Source organism: Lutra lutra, chromosome 9 (genome assembly GCF_902655055.1).
Source record: "Lutra lutra chromosome 9, mLutLut1.2, whole genome shotgun sequence".
Taxonomy (NCBI): Eukaryota; Metazoa; Chordata; class Mammalia; order Carnivora; family Mustelidae; genus Lutra; species Lutra lutra.
In genome coordinates, this window is record NC_062286.1 from 108,806,126 (window position 1) to 108,823,186 (window position 17,061).

Below are 17,061 nucleotides of genomic sequence, written 5' to 3' on the forward strand. Positions count from 1 at the left end.
GTATGGTGGGTGGGGAGATTCCCATCCTTAACATCAGAGAAAAGGATTTCCCCTCTCCTGACTCAGATTTTTCATAAAAATGATTATTTAGAAAGTGAGTGAAATTTAAACTCTGCACATTTCTCTGGGAAGTTCCAGCAAGTTCTATTTTACTTCAAACACAACTCAACCTAGGTTCCCTAGGTTCAGCGTTTTTATCTGAAGTGAAATGCCAAACTCAAGACCAGAAAGCATAAGAAGCCTTATTAGACCAGTCGTTCAAGAAGGGCCATTATTAAAACTATGTTTGCCAAAATAAATCGATGGGTTTTTTTTTAACCTGAAAAAACAACCTCCCTCTTTTGGCTTCCCTGCCCTTTCTTTGCTTTCCTCTTTCAGAAATGAAAGCCCATCTTCACCATACCCCTCGCTTCTCTGGGTGCCAAAGAACCCATGTTAGAAACCATATTGTCTTCTTGTTTCAAGAAAGCAGCCACATGTTAGACAGTAGTGTGTTTTAATTCATTTTGAAAAACAAACTCACACGATTGATTCTTCAGGTCCCCTTACTTGGACCTGACATACTAGAGCCCAAACAACTTTGCATAGTTACATTAAATGGGGTCTGTGCTGCAAAGTCACTGGGTGCAGGTAGCAGTGAAACATTCCCAAGACAATCACTAGACATGCAGAATGCCAGCCAGAAGCATGGATCACTTTCAGGGGTCTTGTCATAGGGAGCATGAGGCTGTATTTTGTGTGCTGTATAAGGTAGGCCAAGGGAGCAAAGCACCCCCTATTTCTCTGAAACTAAAGGGGTGTCTTTCCAAAAGAAGTGTCTTTTCATCCTTAAATTTCAGAGCAAGATACTCCTCTGAGTTATATGTGTTGCTTCTTGGAGAGAGAAAGCCAAGCCACCATGAGCATGAAAGCTGGCTGACCCCTCCCTCCTCATTCCCCAGTGTGGAGAGAAGATCTGCCATTCACCCCATGAATCCGAAAGAATCCCTCCCACCATCCCTGGGTTTAAGCATGGATGCAGGCCAAGCAAGCCTTGGACACCCAGGCCTGTTGCATTGTAGCTATGTTGGTGTATCCCATGTACAAGGTGGAAAAGTGCTTTGTTTCTTTACCTGATCCAACTGGGGGAGGGGTCTCCAGGGCTGCCTGCCTAATGGCCCCTAGCCCATGTGCTTATATTGGGATCGATCCCTAGGGATGTGCACCTGGTTGGCCGTCATTTTGTGGTGGATGTGGTAAATCGCCAGTGTTACCACAATGACGAGGCCTAAGATGAGTCCCAAAATCAGGGGCAAGGTTCCCTCCAACTGCTCTCGCTCATCCACCGGGCACTTATGCTCTGAAATGGGAAAGAAGAAGTGATCAGCTCCTGTCAAGATATTTTTAATCACAAGTCCTCCTCTCAAAGCTAAAATCCTTTTTAGTTGGAAGTGGAGGTGAAAAGATTTCTCGATGAACATTTGGGGAGAACTTTTACTTAGACATAATGTTTCTCTGACCAATGATAAGGATGTACCACTTAATATTTCTGCACACTGTAAAATTAAAAGGCATCAATTAAATAAGGCAACATTCAGTCACTGGATTCCTAGCAGGTGCCAGTGAAACACCCAGATGATTGATTTGCACTTTCAGAGCTTCAGCGTTAAACACAACCACCATTTTTATTGCTGGCTTAATTTTTTGACTTTTTATTGAAGTGTGTGTTCACATAGAGAATTGCACACAATATACAGCTTTCAAAAAGATTGAAAATAACGAGTGTTCATAATGATATGAAGGCACTAGAACTCTTATACCTCCTTGGTGGAGGATGGTACAACTACTTCTAAGAGCTTCTAGTCATGGGAAATGTACACCTATGTTATAACCCAGCATTCTAATCCTAGATATTTACCTAAGAATAATGAAAACATATGTACACAAAAAGACTTGAGCACAATTGTTGATGGACACTTTATTCACAATAGCCTAAAATGGAAACAACCCAAATGTCCATCAAGGTGGAATGGAAAAACAGACCCGTCTATTCATACAATGGAATATTAATCAATTATGAAAAGGCATGAGCTATGGCTACACTTAACACAATGGAGGAATCTCAAAAACATTATGTTGAGTGAAAACTCTAAGACACATACTCTAAGAGTACATACTATATGATTCCATTTATGTGAAGTTCAAGAACAGGTAAGTCTATGGTGATTGAAATCAGAAAAGTACTTACATATGGGGAACAGGAAAGGGAACTTGCGGGTATGATGGAAATATCCTATAGTTTGATCTAGGTAAGGGTTACATGGTTGCAAGTAGAGGTAAAAATGCATTAAGCTAAATACTTCAGATTTGTTCATTTTAGTATATGTAACTTATACTACAATTTTAACAAAAGAAAGTGCAGAAGTTGATGGATTTTCACTAGTGAACATCCCATGTAACCAGCACTTAGTTCAGGAAAGAAAATGTTACCAGCACATTGGTGCTAATTCCATGTTACACCCTTATCCTCAAGAGAGTTTAATAACCCTATGCTTCCGTTTTTACCTAGAACCAGAAAAGCAATTTTTGGAGAAACCTGGGGATCACACAGTTTAGAGCAGAACTGCATTCTTAGAGGGATACCTGGGTGGCAAAGCAGCTGACTCTTGATTTCAGCTCAGGTCCTGATCTGAGGGACCTGGGATCGAGCCCCATGTCAGGCTCTGTGCTCAGTAAGGAGTCTGCTTGAGGATTTTCTCTCTCCCTCTGCCTCTCCCCACCCCCACTCTCTAAAATAAATAAATAAATCTTTAAAAAAAATGTGGTGCAAAAATAATGAATATTGTTATGCTGAAAAAATAAAAAAATTTAAAAAAAAAAAAGCTTATTCCTAGAAACCAGGAGACATTTGCTCAGGTGCCTTTGCTCCTTCTGGGTAACTGGTGGCCTTTTCCCTGAACTTCTGACCACAATTAGAGAAAATAGGCTTCGATATCTCTTCATAAAGACCAAGTTTTTAAGTCAGGGTGACATAGTAAACATTTATTGAGCACCAACTGTGTGCCAGGCTACTCCAGAATCCACGTTGACACAGTCCTTCCTCCCACTCTCCTCAGCCCAGCAGAAAGGAGTATAAGGTCAGAACCTCAGGAATCTTTTCTATTAAGTAGAACCTAGAAGACTGCAGACAAACATACAGCTTTGGAAAAGCTGCATACTTCACATGCTTGGTTTCTAAATTAACTTCCAGTTCTAAGAACAAAGATTGTTTCATTTAATCCCCATGACAAACCTATGAGATAAATAGTATTGTACCCATTTTACTGATAAGGTGGAGTGAGGCTAAGTCATTTGCCCAGGGGAAATGAAGCCCCAATCTGAATTCCAACAGCCTAACTCAACAGCACAGCAGGGTGGCACTTAGCAAAAAGGAGCTGGGGGGAGAGTTGGGGTCAGGTCCATAGCAGACCTGAGCTACTGGCATTTAAAGGCTACAAAATCACAGGGTGGGCAGAAAGGAGGGCTTCTGGGCTCCATGGCTCTACATACTGCTCACCTAGGTATGTTCAGTTTCTGAGAATTCAGTGGGGTATGTATTTATTACTAAGAGGTAGGAGGGTACTTTTGGAGGGGATGGATAAGTTGATTTTTCTGGATGGTAGTGATGGCTTCATAGGTGTATTCTGAAGTCAATTTTTTTTAAAGATTTTATTTATTTGGCAGAGATCACAAGTAGGCAGAGAGGCAGGCAGAGAGAGAGGGAGAAGCAGGCTCCCCGCTGAGAAGAGAGCCCAATGTGGGGCTCCATCCCAGGGCCCTGGGATCATGACCTGAGCCAAAGGCAAAGGCTTTGAACCACCCAGGTGCCCTCTGAAGTCAATTTTTATCATATCATACATTTATGTATGTGCAGATTATTGTATTTCAATTATAACCTTAATAAAACTATTTAAAATAAATAAGTAAACATATACATACATACATTCCCCAACTGAAAAAAAAAGATATTTTTACAAAGAAGATTTTTAAAAAGACATTTTGACAAATTCAGGGAAATGTTAAGTACCCATTATTAGCACTGAACTGAACCTTTCTCTATTGCAACCAGAGAACTAAAAAGAATTAGTAGGGAATTTTCTTTTTCACTATTTAGTTCAGCTCTAATGAGTCCCACACTTTGAGCATCAGCCTGCTGTCCAACATACCCATTTCTCCAGGGAAAAATCTAGCTGTTGTTACAAGGTATACCAGAGACAGCTATGGGCCCAGAACTCCATACCCAGAAGACTGATTTTTCCCCATGATACCATATTGCCTCTTTAAAGAGAAAAATGAGTAGAAATGGGGTTTCCTGGTGCAGGGATTTTGTTACCAACAAAGGCTATTTGTTTTCCTCATAACAACTGTTGCCTGTGTAATGTTAATGTAGACTGTGGCTTTCTTCATTTTCTATGTGCTTATTGCAAACTTAACACCCTGATATTCATAACGTACCCCTTTCAAGCACACCTGAGCTTATGCTAATGTGGTCAATTTGGGAAAACACCTAGGTCACCTAAGGATGGGGTTTGGTTGCCAGGAGAACTAACCTTTTGATCAGACAGTTGGAAATTCCAATCCCACTCCCTTGATTTACAGAAAGGAGAAAGTGCCTGGAGATGGGGTTCAACTACCAATGACCAGTGATTTAATCACTCGAGCCTATGGAAGTCTCAATAAAACCCCAAAGGATGGGATTCAGAGAGCTTCTGCTTGGTGAACACATGGAGATTTGGGCAGAGTGGTGGGCTTGGAGAGAGCATGGAAGCTCCACCCTCTTGCCCAATGCCTTCCCCTATGTGTCTCTTACAACAGCTGTTCCTGAGTTCTATCCTTTTATAACAAACCAGTAATCTAGTGAGTAAAATGTTTCTCTGGGTTCTGTGTGCCTCTCTAGAATTCAAGGAGAAGGTCATGGAAACCTCCAATAGCAAGGTGATCAGAAGTCCTGGTGATAACTTGGACTTGGAGTTTGTGTGTGAAGTGGGGATGGGGAGCAGTCTTGTAGGAAGAAGCCCTTAACCAGTGGTATTTGATGGTATCTCTAGAGAGACAGTGTCAGCAGTAAGTTGAACTGCAGAACACCCAGCTGCTGTCAGAGAATTTCATAGTGGTTGGGAAAAACACCCGCACATCAGAACTGGTGTCAGAATCATACTGCCCAAAGTATTATCTTTAAATGGATAATAACTTTGGTATAGTTACGGGGGGAATGACATCTCATATCTCATCCTTTAAGGAAGGCACTGGAGAAAAGCATAATGTATTCTGACAAAGAATATTATGGTTAAAAAACTATTGTGATTGACTTCTTTTTTTGGTTTTTGTTTTTGTTTTGTTTTAATTTTTAATTTTGTTTTAATTCTAGTATAGTTAACATACAGTGTTATATTAGTTTCAGGCGTACAACAGAGTGACTCAACAACTCTATATATTACTAAGTGTTCATCATGACAAGTGCACTTCTTAATCCCTGTCACCCAGCCCCCCACCCACCTCTCCTCCAGTAATCATCAGTTTGTTCTCTATAGTTAAGAGTCTGGTCTTTAGGTTTTTTTCTCTCTTTGTTTGTATATTTCTTTTTTTTTATTTTTTTAAGATTTTATTTATTTATTTGACAGATGGAGATCACAAGTAGGCAGAGAAGTAGGCAGAGAGAGAGGAAGGGAAGCAGTCTCCCTGCTGAGCAGAGAGCCCGATGTGGGGCTCAATCCCAGGAACCTGGGATCATGACCTGAGCCGAATGCAGAGGCTTTAACCCACTGAGCCACCCAGGCACCCCTGTTTGTATATTTCTTAAATTCCTTGTATGAGTGAAATTGTATGCTATTTGTCTTTCTCTGACTTATTTCACTTAGCCTTATAATTGTGGTTTACTTCTTAAGAAATATTTTTTGTTGTCTTAGGAAAAACCTGAACTAAACACACCACAGAAAGGGGTATATAAAGGGAGTATTAAACTATAGTAATAGTAATCATGGGAAAATAAATAATAATAATTTTATTAATCATGGGATAATAATCATGGGAAATAATAATAATTATTATTATCATTATCATGGGAAATAAAGGGATGCCATAGGGTCCCCTTAAAAATAATAATAATAATCATGGGAAAATAAGGGAATGTCAAAAATTATCATGAAAAATACTGAATCCCCATCTTCAGCCACCCATATCTACTAGGTGGTCAAATAAGGGGGAATTAGTGAGTCTGCCATCCCTTATCCACCATTCCAAAATCCACAGAGCTCTGGAAGTTCAAAGTACTCTGTATTACTCATTTGGCAGCAACACTGGACTTGAACCAATGTCATGATGCTCATGATTCTCATTGTACTTAGCAAGAAGTTTCACCAGTTTCTCCAGAGGGAAGAGAGTATATTAATATATCTGATTACAGGGCCTGCTTGGACTCTTCTGGGCTTTTCCATAATATATGGACAATACTACAATATTGTCTTCCTAAAATCTAAAATCCTGAAGTCTGAAACCCATCTATCCCCAGGGGTTCTAAATGAGAGGCTGTGAGCCCATAGATCATAGATCACACTCTCCACGTTCAGGCTCAAGCTAGTGTTTCCAAACTCTGCTTCTGACCCAGAGAGGGGAAAAATGTTTTACACTTCAACTCAGAACACAGGTATATACACATAACTAAAACCAGAGCTTCACAAAACAATACGTCTCCTGACCTTGTGCATCTAAAAATTTCTCCATGCCAGTCCATTCTCTTTCACTTATAACGGTACTGGCCATGACCCACTAAGACAAGAGGTGCCACCTTTTTTATACCAGTAATGATGAAACCATCATCCTTTTTCAGAATCCTGCTTACAAATGCAGAAAAAGAAAACACATAGGACTACAAAGGAAACAGATACACTGAAATTCAGCTATCAAAATATCTTTAAATAAGTTGGGAGAAAGTCATGTGTGTACTCCTTTATAAGTACACATACTGGCTGGGGTAAAGTAATGAGAAATAATGAGTAATGAGGAGTATCAAAGTAAATGCAAAGTAATGAGAAGCATCACTACCACTTTGCAAGTTCTGTACCCATGAATGTGGGATAAAAATATCTATGATTTCTCTTGGTGACAAGGTTACCACTATTTATTAATTATTAATTAATTATTACCACTAATATTACTGCAAGTTGTTACTTTCATTTATAATTGAAAGGGATATTAAAAATTAGAAATTGGTAAAATAAAGATGCAATTTTTTCCCATTAAAATACACACACTCCAGAATACTATCCACAGCCCCTATGGAATCCAGGATTAAGATTCTGTGCAATTCCTTCTAAAACAAGGAAGGCCCTAGATCTCTGCCTGGGAGAAGAATATTCTTTGGCTTTGCCTACACTGAATCTGACTTTGAATGCTCAGAGGCCCTAACTCCCTGTTCATCTCCACAGGGTTTGGGGTCCCTCATGCCTCTGCCCTGGCTGGGCTCAGGGTCCTAGAATGGCATATGGCTGGAAAAGGCAAGAACCAGTCTAGTCTAGTCATTGGAAAGAACCAGATGAAGACAGAACAGACAGCAGAAGGGTAATCTGTTGCCAGTTGTCAGTGGCCAAATAAGATTCCCTCAACCATAAATCTAATGCCCCCACTAAAATCCTGATTCATCTTAGGTTCTGTTATTTAGTCCATGTTTTAATTAATTAATTAACTAATTAATTAATTATTATTCATTTATTTGTTTGATGACCACCATTTTTCGTGTGTTGGATGGTTTGATGACCATCTCAATGTTGTATTTACTCCCAGAGGCTGTCCAACTACCAAAACTCTTCATTGCATCCCAAATGGACAGCACTGAGATGGGCAGTGGGCAAAAAGGCAAGCTGCCCGCTTTTTCAAGCTCTGTTAACAGCACAGACTGTTCTGTTCGAGGAAAGGACAAATCTTTTCCTGGCTGGGCTTCCTCCACACTAACAGGGCAGCTGGAGGGAAGGGCTTACCCCTCTTCCCATTTTCTCTGGACTGGCTCTAGACTCCAATAACCTCAGCAAAATGTATTTTGTATACTGAGAGACTGTTAGCATGAGTGGGCTTTGGAGACCCCTGGCTGAAGACAAGCAGTTCTTCTCACCAAGATGTAAGCACTAGCAATTAAAAAAAAAAAAGATAATAAGAGCAATTATTGAAAGATGCTACTGTGCACGAGGCATATGGCATGGCAGGGTAAGCTCATATATCCCAGTACCTAGGTGCAGCAGACCTAGACAGTGTCTTATTGCCTTGACATTCACTAGTCCCACATATTCCAGCAGGTTTTGCCTACAGGGCAGGTTAGAAATCTAAGAAAGTCTACACTGCCCCCAACCCCAGCAGCCATCAATGATGGGATGAGAGTCAGTGGGTAAATGCCATTTTCCCACTATCTCAGGCCAGATAGTCGGAGGTAGATTCTACACTCCCAGAGGTTCCAGCTGTGTGACCCCCAGCACCCACAGTGGACACCTGCTCATTAATGCTCCTGTTACTGGTAGTCTTGCCTTCCTATCTCACCTCCTCAGCGTCCTATCAGTGCTTTCTAGAATCACCTCCTAAATAAACCACTTGCACTTACATACTTGCATGGGATCTGCTCTTAGGAGAATCCAGCTTGAAACACTGTGTTCCAGGACAGCACCAGGAATATTGAATTCTACAAATGGCTTAACTCCAAGGCCCCACATGAGGGCTTCACATCCCAGCCCTCGACATAGTTCTTAGCAGTACTTAACAGGATTATCTCCCCCTTGATGCTTACCCAGGAGATCCTGAGGAACAACCACCCAGGGTGACCCATTTTTTGGCTGGTAGATGCTAAGTAAACCACAGGTCTATACAAGGCTCTGAATCATCATGAGCTAAACCTTCCTGCACTTGAGGTGAGGTGTGACAGCTAGCCACAGGGGGCTCTACTAAGGACTGGTGTACAGAGCAAGTAAGGCATGTTCATTACCGCTAAAACACAGATCTGGGTAAAATACAGATCAGGTGGCATCTCCCAATCACACTGTTAGGAATACTAATAAAAACTCACGAATTCAGGCGACCTGACACCCTTTGTAAAGGCGCCTCCCACGTTCACGTGTGTATTATAGCTGCTCAGCAGGAGGAGCTGAAACTCTGAAAGGATAAGAGCACAGGATCTGATCGCCAAAGGCTCTTGCCCAGCCCCAGCAGCCACCAGGAGGGTGGATTTCCCCAAGAATCTCACTTCTCTGAGCCTCGGTTTCTCTGCAGTAATCTGGGATCTCAGCGCCTTCGTTACAGGTTGGTTGGTTAGTTTGCTGATTTCTCCCCCTTGAGAACTGAAAAGGGACCAGCCTCTATGTGGTCACTTTTAAATGTCTGTTAAACCTGAATCTTCTTTAAAGGGGAACAGAGACACCCTCTGTGTTCCGTATGTTTCTTCTGTGATTACGCATACGTAAAATTCGCCTTTCATTCAAGCCATTACAGTTCTCAGGCTGACTTTTTTGCCTATCAGTGCGGCATTCCTCATCCCATCCCAGCCAGAAATCTTCTAGGGCGCTCAGAGAGACGCACTACAGGGACTTCACTGTGGAAGGACACATTAATCAAATCCAACCAACCGCGGAGCAGGAGGTGCCTTGAACTACAGGCTGGTCATTGGCCATGAAAGTGTGTTGGTTACAGAAATGAGCCAAAGTAGCCTCTGTGTATTGGCCCCTAGGTGGTTCATTTCTTCACTGCAGGCTGAGACCATTAGTTCGAAAGCCTGCCATGCCCAACTCAAATTTTTACACATCTAGTTATTTAAAAACCGGCCCAAACAAACACATCTTCAGCTACTTGGAGCCTGCTGTTACCCATTGATAAGCGAGGGCCTTACAGGTATAAGGCCTTAGCTTCCACTGCTCCTCAGAGCTCTCTGACCCAGAGACTCCTTATCATGCTGCTGAACTATATCACCTAGACACGTATGCCCCCTATCCCCCCCGGGATGTCCTTTGCCCTCCTCCCCTTCCGGATGGTGGTCCCCATACGTCTCCCTCTGGACAGTCTCATGCTCTGAGCAGCTTCCCCTCTCATGCAACCCTGTCCAAGTACCACCAAATCAAGCTTGTATGTTACTGCCTCTCCTTGATCAGCTCAAGATCCCTCAAACCCCCTACAGTATTCCAAAGATCAGCAGCATCCCCAGGGAGCTTGCTAGAAATGGAGCACCTTTGGCCCCGCCCCCAGACCTACTGAACCAGACTCGGCATGGTAACAAGATCACCACAGTTGTGCACAATGCAGCAGAAGATCCGTGTGCACACTGCAGCTGGAGACGTGCTGGGCTAAGAGAGCTCTGTTGAGGATCAGGGTTGTAGCCAAGCTCAAAGCACTAAAGGGATTTATGGGATAGAGACGTCAACTTCTACTAGAGCTGCTTTCAGCCCCGTGGGTATCCAGTCATCCATTTCACTGACCCTTCCTTGTTTTTCTCAGAGTCTATTAAGCAGGCAGGTATGAAATTTCAGAGTCAGTATGGCCCCCTTACACAGAGAATTAAGTCCTTCATTGGAAACCCTTTGGCTGGAGGTCCTGCACACACCTGCCAGCCACAGGCACAGACCCCTGCAGTGAGCATGCACATGTATGATCAAATACTGCTGCCTCCCCCACTGGGGTAGGGGCAACACATCAGAGCCTCCTGACCTTCTATTCTGGGAAAGGGGAGAGGCAAGTGCCAAGTCCCAAAATAGCACCCCAAAAGGAATGCCTTGGACTCTACCAAATCAAATAAAATGATCTCTTACAAAACACAGTGGGGGGCAGGTGCTGAGAGGCACAGATGGGAGGAGCGGAAAAACAAAAGTGCCCCTGCCATACAAAGGCACAGGGATCCAGTGACTGATTCTGAATGAGGCTTGCCTCCTCCCAGGAGCAGGATTTTTGAGCCCCAGGGCACCCTACAGGAGGGGACATCCTAATTATTACCCAGAAAAGCCTGGGTGAGATAAGTACAATTGGCTGATGCTTAATATATCTGTATTTTAGAAAGTTCTATATGCTTACAAACTCTTAAAGTCTACCCAGCACCCGGGCCAGTCCAGGACGGGGAAGTGGATAAAAACTGTTTTTCAAACAAAAGATGGCCATTAAGGCCATGCCATGAACTTCACTGATGTTCAGGAAAATACTTCTGGCTCTTACTCAGTACCCATTTATTTTCACTTTGCATAGGATCCCACACATCAATGAGATTTGGTTTCTCAGTTCGAAAATGACTGTAAGAATCAATATGGAAATAAGGGAGAATGAGTGAAAGTGAGGTTGTGGGAAGGACCTAAAGGCAGCCATCAGAGCACTAGTAGCACCGAAAAGTAAGGACATGCCTGCGAACAGCTAACCATTTGTTTGTTTGTTTGTTTACAAAGAGTAAATAGAGACTATACAAAGGCCCCTTATAAACTCAAAAGTATCTATCGGAGGGACCATGGGGACTGATTCTACACAGTCCAATTTATGTTCCTCCTGAATTCCTGGTCATCAGTAATCATAGCTCAATTGCATTTAATTATAGTTAGTATTTTCAGTTTAAGAAAGACACTGACTGTTACATTTTAGAAATACTTCCATAATCAGATTTTTTTGTAATGTAATGGTTTTGATACTCAGAGTTTAGTTTTACTTTTTCTGGAAGATCCATTAAAATGGAATGGTCCATTCTTCCCTAAGTGTGTGGAAGTAAGTGTTGCATCGAATAGAAAATATATTAAATTCTGCTTCATCTGGCATTCAAGCATTTGGAAGTCTCTGTTAATTGTGTCCATGGCTTCAGAATATCAATTCGGCCAGATTTCCCTGGGCATCTACAGTGTGCCAAATGCTGTATTAGGTGGTAAAAATACAAAAATAAAGGAAGAAGTTGGGTCTTCTGTCAAAGACTATTTAACTTAAGAATGCTCAAGGGGTCCTTAACCATCCTTGTAGAGGTGCGGTAGATTGTATTCAGTACACTTTGAGTTGGGAGGGGAATTTTATGAAAGCTGGATTCCCCGGGAAATGATTTAATGATTTGTGTATGATACAGATGGGGATTCCCTGATAGTCCATATATACCAATGGTTGTATTCACCTGGGGACTCCCAGCCCAAAGGAAGGTATCTATAAAACAACCAGAATCTCTCCCCATTTCTTAACGACCTTCTCCAGACAAGAAAGAACAAACGAATTTAAAATTTTACTTACCCTACATTTGCCCAGTGTAAATTTGTGCTAGATTCAGATAAGCTACAGAAATGTGCCCAACCTCTGGAGGACTGCAGAGAACCAAGAGAATGTGGACATCGTGAACCTGCCCACCTATATCCTGCCTGACCCACTTTCAGAGACCAGCACAGACTGAGAAGAAGTCCTTCTCCACACCCCAGAAGGAAAAGATCAGGGACCCTCCCTTCCCAGGTCCTCAACAGGGTTCCTCCCCACAAGGGTGAGTGTTGGAGGGGCACAGGTCTTCCTGAGTCTCTCTGTCTCTCTGTGACGTGTGCAAGTGTGTGCAAGTGCACGCGTGCACACACGCACACACATCATTGACTACATTCTAGCCACATGAAAAAAGACTGGTAAAACCTACAGCTGAAAGTGCCTGAGATAATATGGAGAAACTGAGACCTCTAGAAGCAGAGGACCTTCTGCAATCCAAGGCTCACTACAGAAGTACTTGAGATTTTAGCTGCTTTTTCATTGGAAAACTTGCATCAAAATTATATACAGGTTTTCCAAATGGACCCTGTTACCTCTCTCTCCATCAGGGTTCCTCTTTGGTAAAGGATGGGAGGAAAGGAAAGATGAAAACATAAAGAAAGGGACAGAGGGAGCAGGGAAGGGAAAGTGAGAGAAGAAGGAATGGAGAGAAGGAGGAAAGGAGAAGAAGCCATTGAAGGAAGTTGATACTGTTCCTAAAATATTACAGTGAAAGGAAGTGTCATGTCAGCCTAAAGAAAATACAAGTAGTAACAGCCTGGGACCCCCGCAGGTCCCCTTCCCCATGATGTCAGCCTTCCCTTGGCTCCAGCCTTCTCCTCCCACTGCAATCCCCACCAACCTACCTTCACTGAAGACAAAATCAGAGATGATGTCGAAAGGCTGGATGTGGACTGCGGACAGAATCATGGTGACTGTCTTCTGTGGATCACTGGAGGCTAGTGAAATAGATTGCTGAGCTTGACACTCATAGGACTTCCCAGCTGGGGTGACCAAGGCAGAGAGGCGATGGGAGTTGGCCGTGTGCTTCCCAGCTACAGGGAAGACCCAGAGCAAATGTTAGGACCCGCTTCCTGGCAGAATCCTAACCTCCTAATCTCCTGTGCCAGAGAGCTGGCTCCTGACTCTCAGCTCCAGTCACCATTCTAATCCCCTGTGTTGCCTTGCAGGAGCTGGGGCTCTGCTAGAGGAATCAAGCGGTGACAAAGGACAAGTACACCCATTGTTTCATGAGCTCCTTAAACACTGATTAGAAATTTTTTGTCTGGAAGAGTAGAGTGTTACCTAAACATCCAACCATTTTTTTTTTTTTTTTTTACTATATAAACACTGTCAATGGAAATTCCAAAGAAAGAGTGACTTGATCTTCCACATTTCACACTGGTCCACACAGAATAAAATATTTTCCTCAATAAAGCAGGGCTAATTGCTGGTGTGCTGGGCAGATGTCTTGGTACACACATATACTCTTTGGAGGTCTGCCCCCTTTTTCTCTTTTTCTGGCACATGTTTGTGGATTTTGTTTTGTTTTGTTTTGTTTTGTTTTTTCCTCTTTTCCATTTTTTTTTTTTTTTTTTTGCAGTGGTGGGAGGAGGCATCTACTGTACTTGGGGGAAGTATTTGAGTTGATGAAAAAAAGAAAATGCTTTTTACTATAATGATTAAAACTAGGTAGAAAGGGAGAAAAATGACATGAACATTCTTTCATGTGCTCAATAAAAATCTTTTCTGAACCTAGATGCCCAGGTGATGGAAGGCCTCATTAGGAGATTAGACAGTTTACTAAATAAATAAATAAGTTAGGTAATTAATTAATTCAGATGTGGTCTTTGATGGTGCCTGCACATGGGAACTTTATTTGGGGGATGGCTGTTGTTCTTGCCACGATATTTTTGGAGGATCTGGGTGAGTTGTGGGAGTGATGGGAAGGAAAAGCTAATAAATTAGGACACATTCAGAATCCGCTCTGGGGTGGCTGCAGTCCATGACGGAAGATGGAGTGTGAGCCCTGGGGACAGGAGCAGAAAGATACTGGAGGCTATCAAATCCTGAGCAAGAGAAGCCACACGGACCCTTTCAAGTTTCCCCGCATGAGAAGAAAAACCAGGGTGCAGGGAAAAAACCAGCTCTGCCCTTCTCCGTGCTCCTTTAAAGGACAAAGCATAAGAGATCGTCCTGAAGCAGCCAGGAGATGACAGGCCCTCCAGAGACCACTCATCCAGGATCAAGCTATGGGTGACTAGGTGACGGGCTGGTCCTTGGTTCCTTGCGCATGTACAAGGCCTAAGGCCCAGGGCACAGACGCACTGGTGCTCTCGCTTTCCTCTACGTTGGTGAGAAAGCCCAGGGAGGACGTGGCCTGGGAGGGCAGAGTTAGGATCAGTTTCCATAAAATTTCCGAATCTCTCCAGGGCTGTGCTCTCTGCAGTGCCCGCGGTCTCCCAGTCTCCCTTCCCAGCTCTGAGGCCTCTACTCACCACTGACTGCGTCTTTAAAATGGGTCTTCTCCGAAGAGTCGTAGACAAACTGGACCTTGCTCAACCTCCACGTCGCCTCGGGTCCCTTGGACGCGTTGTGACTTTCCTGCCGAGCGGGGGAGGCGCGTGTCACTCGCCCCCACGGCTGCTCCGTGAGGAAACCGAGGGGCGGCCCCCGCCGACACCCACCCCGAGGCAGCACTGCCTCTGAGCGCCCCGCTCCGGGTTACCTTCACAAATAGCATTTTGAGCGCATAGGCGCGATCCACCCAGAACACCTGCAGCTCGGATTCGTTGTGGCCACAGCGGCCCTTCACCTCCGCTCCCCGGGTCAGTGAGATATCGGCCTGTTCCGTGATCAGCTGGGAACACAGACGCCCCGCACCCCCTCAGAGAGCCCGGCCTCCGCGGGGCTGTAAAGGGCAGTGCGTCCAAACTCGGGGTTGCACGCCTGGGCGCTCCTTTGCGCGCGCGCTCCCAGGTCCGGGAACATGCGGTTAGATGCTCTACGTGCAGACCCGGCGGTTAGGGAAGCAGAGAAAGGGGGTTTACTTTCAAAGCAGGCAGGGTGAGCAGAAGGCGTTACAAGCCGGAACCCCCATGCAGCATTCGGGAACAGCCTGCAGGGGCGCAGAGGGGAAAGGCGGGCGACCCAGGTCTTCACGGGGCCTTGAGGGAGGGTACCCTTCGCCCCTGGAGCCCTAGGAGCAAGCCGGGAGGGAAAAGGTTCCTTACATCGACATAATTGCTGGCCCACACATCATAAGGGACAATAAATTTGGCTGCGAACTCGGCCATGAGACACGTCGTCCCATTTTCCCGCACCACAAATATATCTTTTTCAGGGTTAGTGGAAAGGCCTGAGAGATTTTCCACTTCTTGTTCTGCTGTGATTCGAGCCATTGTATCTGCGGAAAAACACCCCCCCCCCAAATCCTATCGATTCCAGGCTCAGCAAGCCCACGCGTCGCGGGCACAAGGGTGGAAATATCGTGGTCTGCGGGCTTTGGGGTGATAAAGTTCCTTGCCTGCTGCTGTGTACTCTGCGAGCCGTTTCTCTAACCTAGCGCCGACAATTTTAACTCCACTGCTGCTAATTTATAATAAAAATAAAAATTAAAAAATGTAAAGCCTTACTATTTTGTAAGGCTTTTTTCCTTCATCTTAGGCTTTTAAACCGAATCTTTCTTGTCAATGCTCTGACCCCACGAAGCAGGCTCGCATAGCTTTGTGTCTGGGCTGTGCGGTACAGGTGTGTGGCCCTCTGGGGAATTCCCTGCCAGTGGCGGGAAGGCCCTCCACCCCCACCCCTCCCAACCCCCAGAAAGAAAATAGCAAAATGTAAGGGCCACGTTTTGACCTTAAGCTACTGGTTTTACTCTGCCTGTTCTATTCTCAACAAATAGTGCACCCTGTCCTCGCCGTCTCCCAGACACTACTCACGGAACAGCATCAGGAGAACTCGAAGTCTGTAGACGCTGGGAAAGGCTCTTCCTCTGAGATCCATGCTCGCCGTGCAGAGAATGAGGCCAGATGTGCTGCAGCAGAGGCCGCCCGAGAGGGAATCCCTCAAAGTCGCCGCTGGAGTGAGCCGGGGTGAGCGAGGGGCGGGGGCACCGAGAGGGAGGAGGGAGGGAGCGCGTGTTCCCTGCGCGCTGGCGAAGACTTGGTGGCGGGTGCCGCACCGACCCGTGCAGGCTGAACGCGAGGAGGCTCACTGCGGAGGAACGGACCGCGAGGTGAGGGAGCTGTCCACGGCTGCGAGTACTGAAAGGGATCTGTTGTGTTGCAGGAGTGATTGTTGTGCCTTAGCTTGGGTAGATAGCCAATAAGATTTTGGGGGGGCTAAAATTTTCCCTGAGTCTGTTTCCTGTTCTGCAATTGCATCCGCAAAGATGATTCTGTCCGGAGAAACTTAACAACACTCTCAGACTTATTCAATATCCCTACCAGGTACAGTTATTAGGTGGTGTAGATATCACATCCCTGGAGTCCTGGTTTCTGAAAATGCATTTGGTTGCTGAAAGAAAATGGGAGAGCACAAATTGTTGCTGCTTCGGGGGAGGAGAAGTAGGCAGAAATAGAGAAGGAAAATGCTATGGCAACAGTTTCCTGCATTTGGAGACATCCCCTTCTCTCCCCTGCTCTCAATGAGCTAATGGGTTTAAAGTTAAATTGACGGACGCCTCCCTAAATGAGGCCGTCAGTCAGTGCAGTAGTCTGGCTTATTTTCTGTTAGTTTTGCTCTCTGACTGCATGAGGGCTATAAACTTTGGGGTCACCTATTCTCAATATACTGCAACTTTTCGGCCAAGAAGAAAGTAAGTGAACCAGAAGGTTGTGA

The 17,061-nt window shown here is 44.5% G+C and overlaps 1 protein-coding gene across 1 annotated transcript; it reads right to left on the reverse strand.

Moving 5' to 3' along the window:
* Positions 1-499: 499 nt before the first annotated feature.
* Positions 500-16,750, reverse strand: LAMP5 (lysosomal associated membrane protein family member 5). Its single transcript, XM_047746870.1, has 6 exons — positions 16,161-16,750; positions 15,453-15,625; positions 14,948-15,079; positions 14,718-14,823; positions 13,086-13,274; positions 500-1,339 (listed from the first exon to the last, which is right to left on the reverse strand). The coding sequence occupies exons 1-6, from the start codon at positions 16,222-16,224 to the stop codon at positions 1,161-1,163; spliced, it is 843 nt and encodes a 280-aa protein (XP_047602826.1). The 5' UTR covers positions 16,225-16,750; the 3' UTR covers positions 500-1,160.
* Positions 16,751-17,061: the final 311 nt, after the last annotated feature.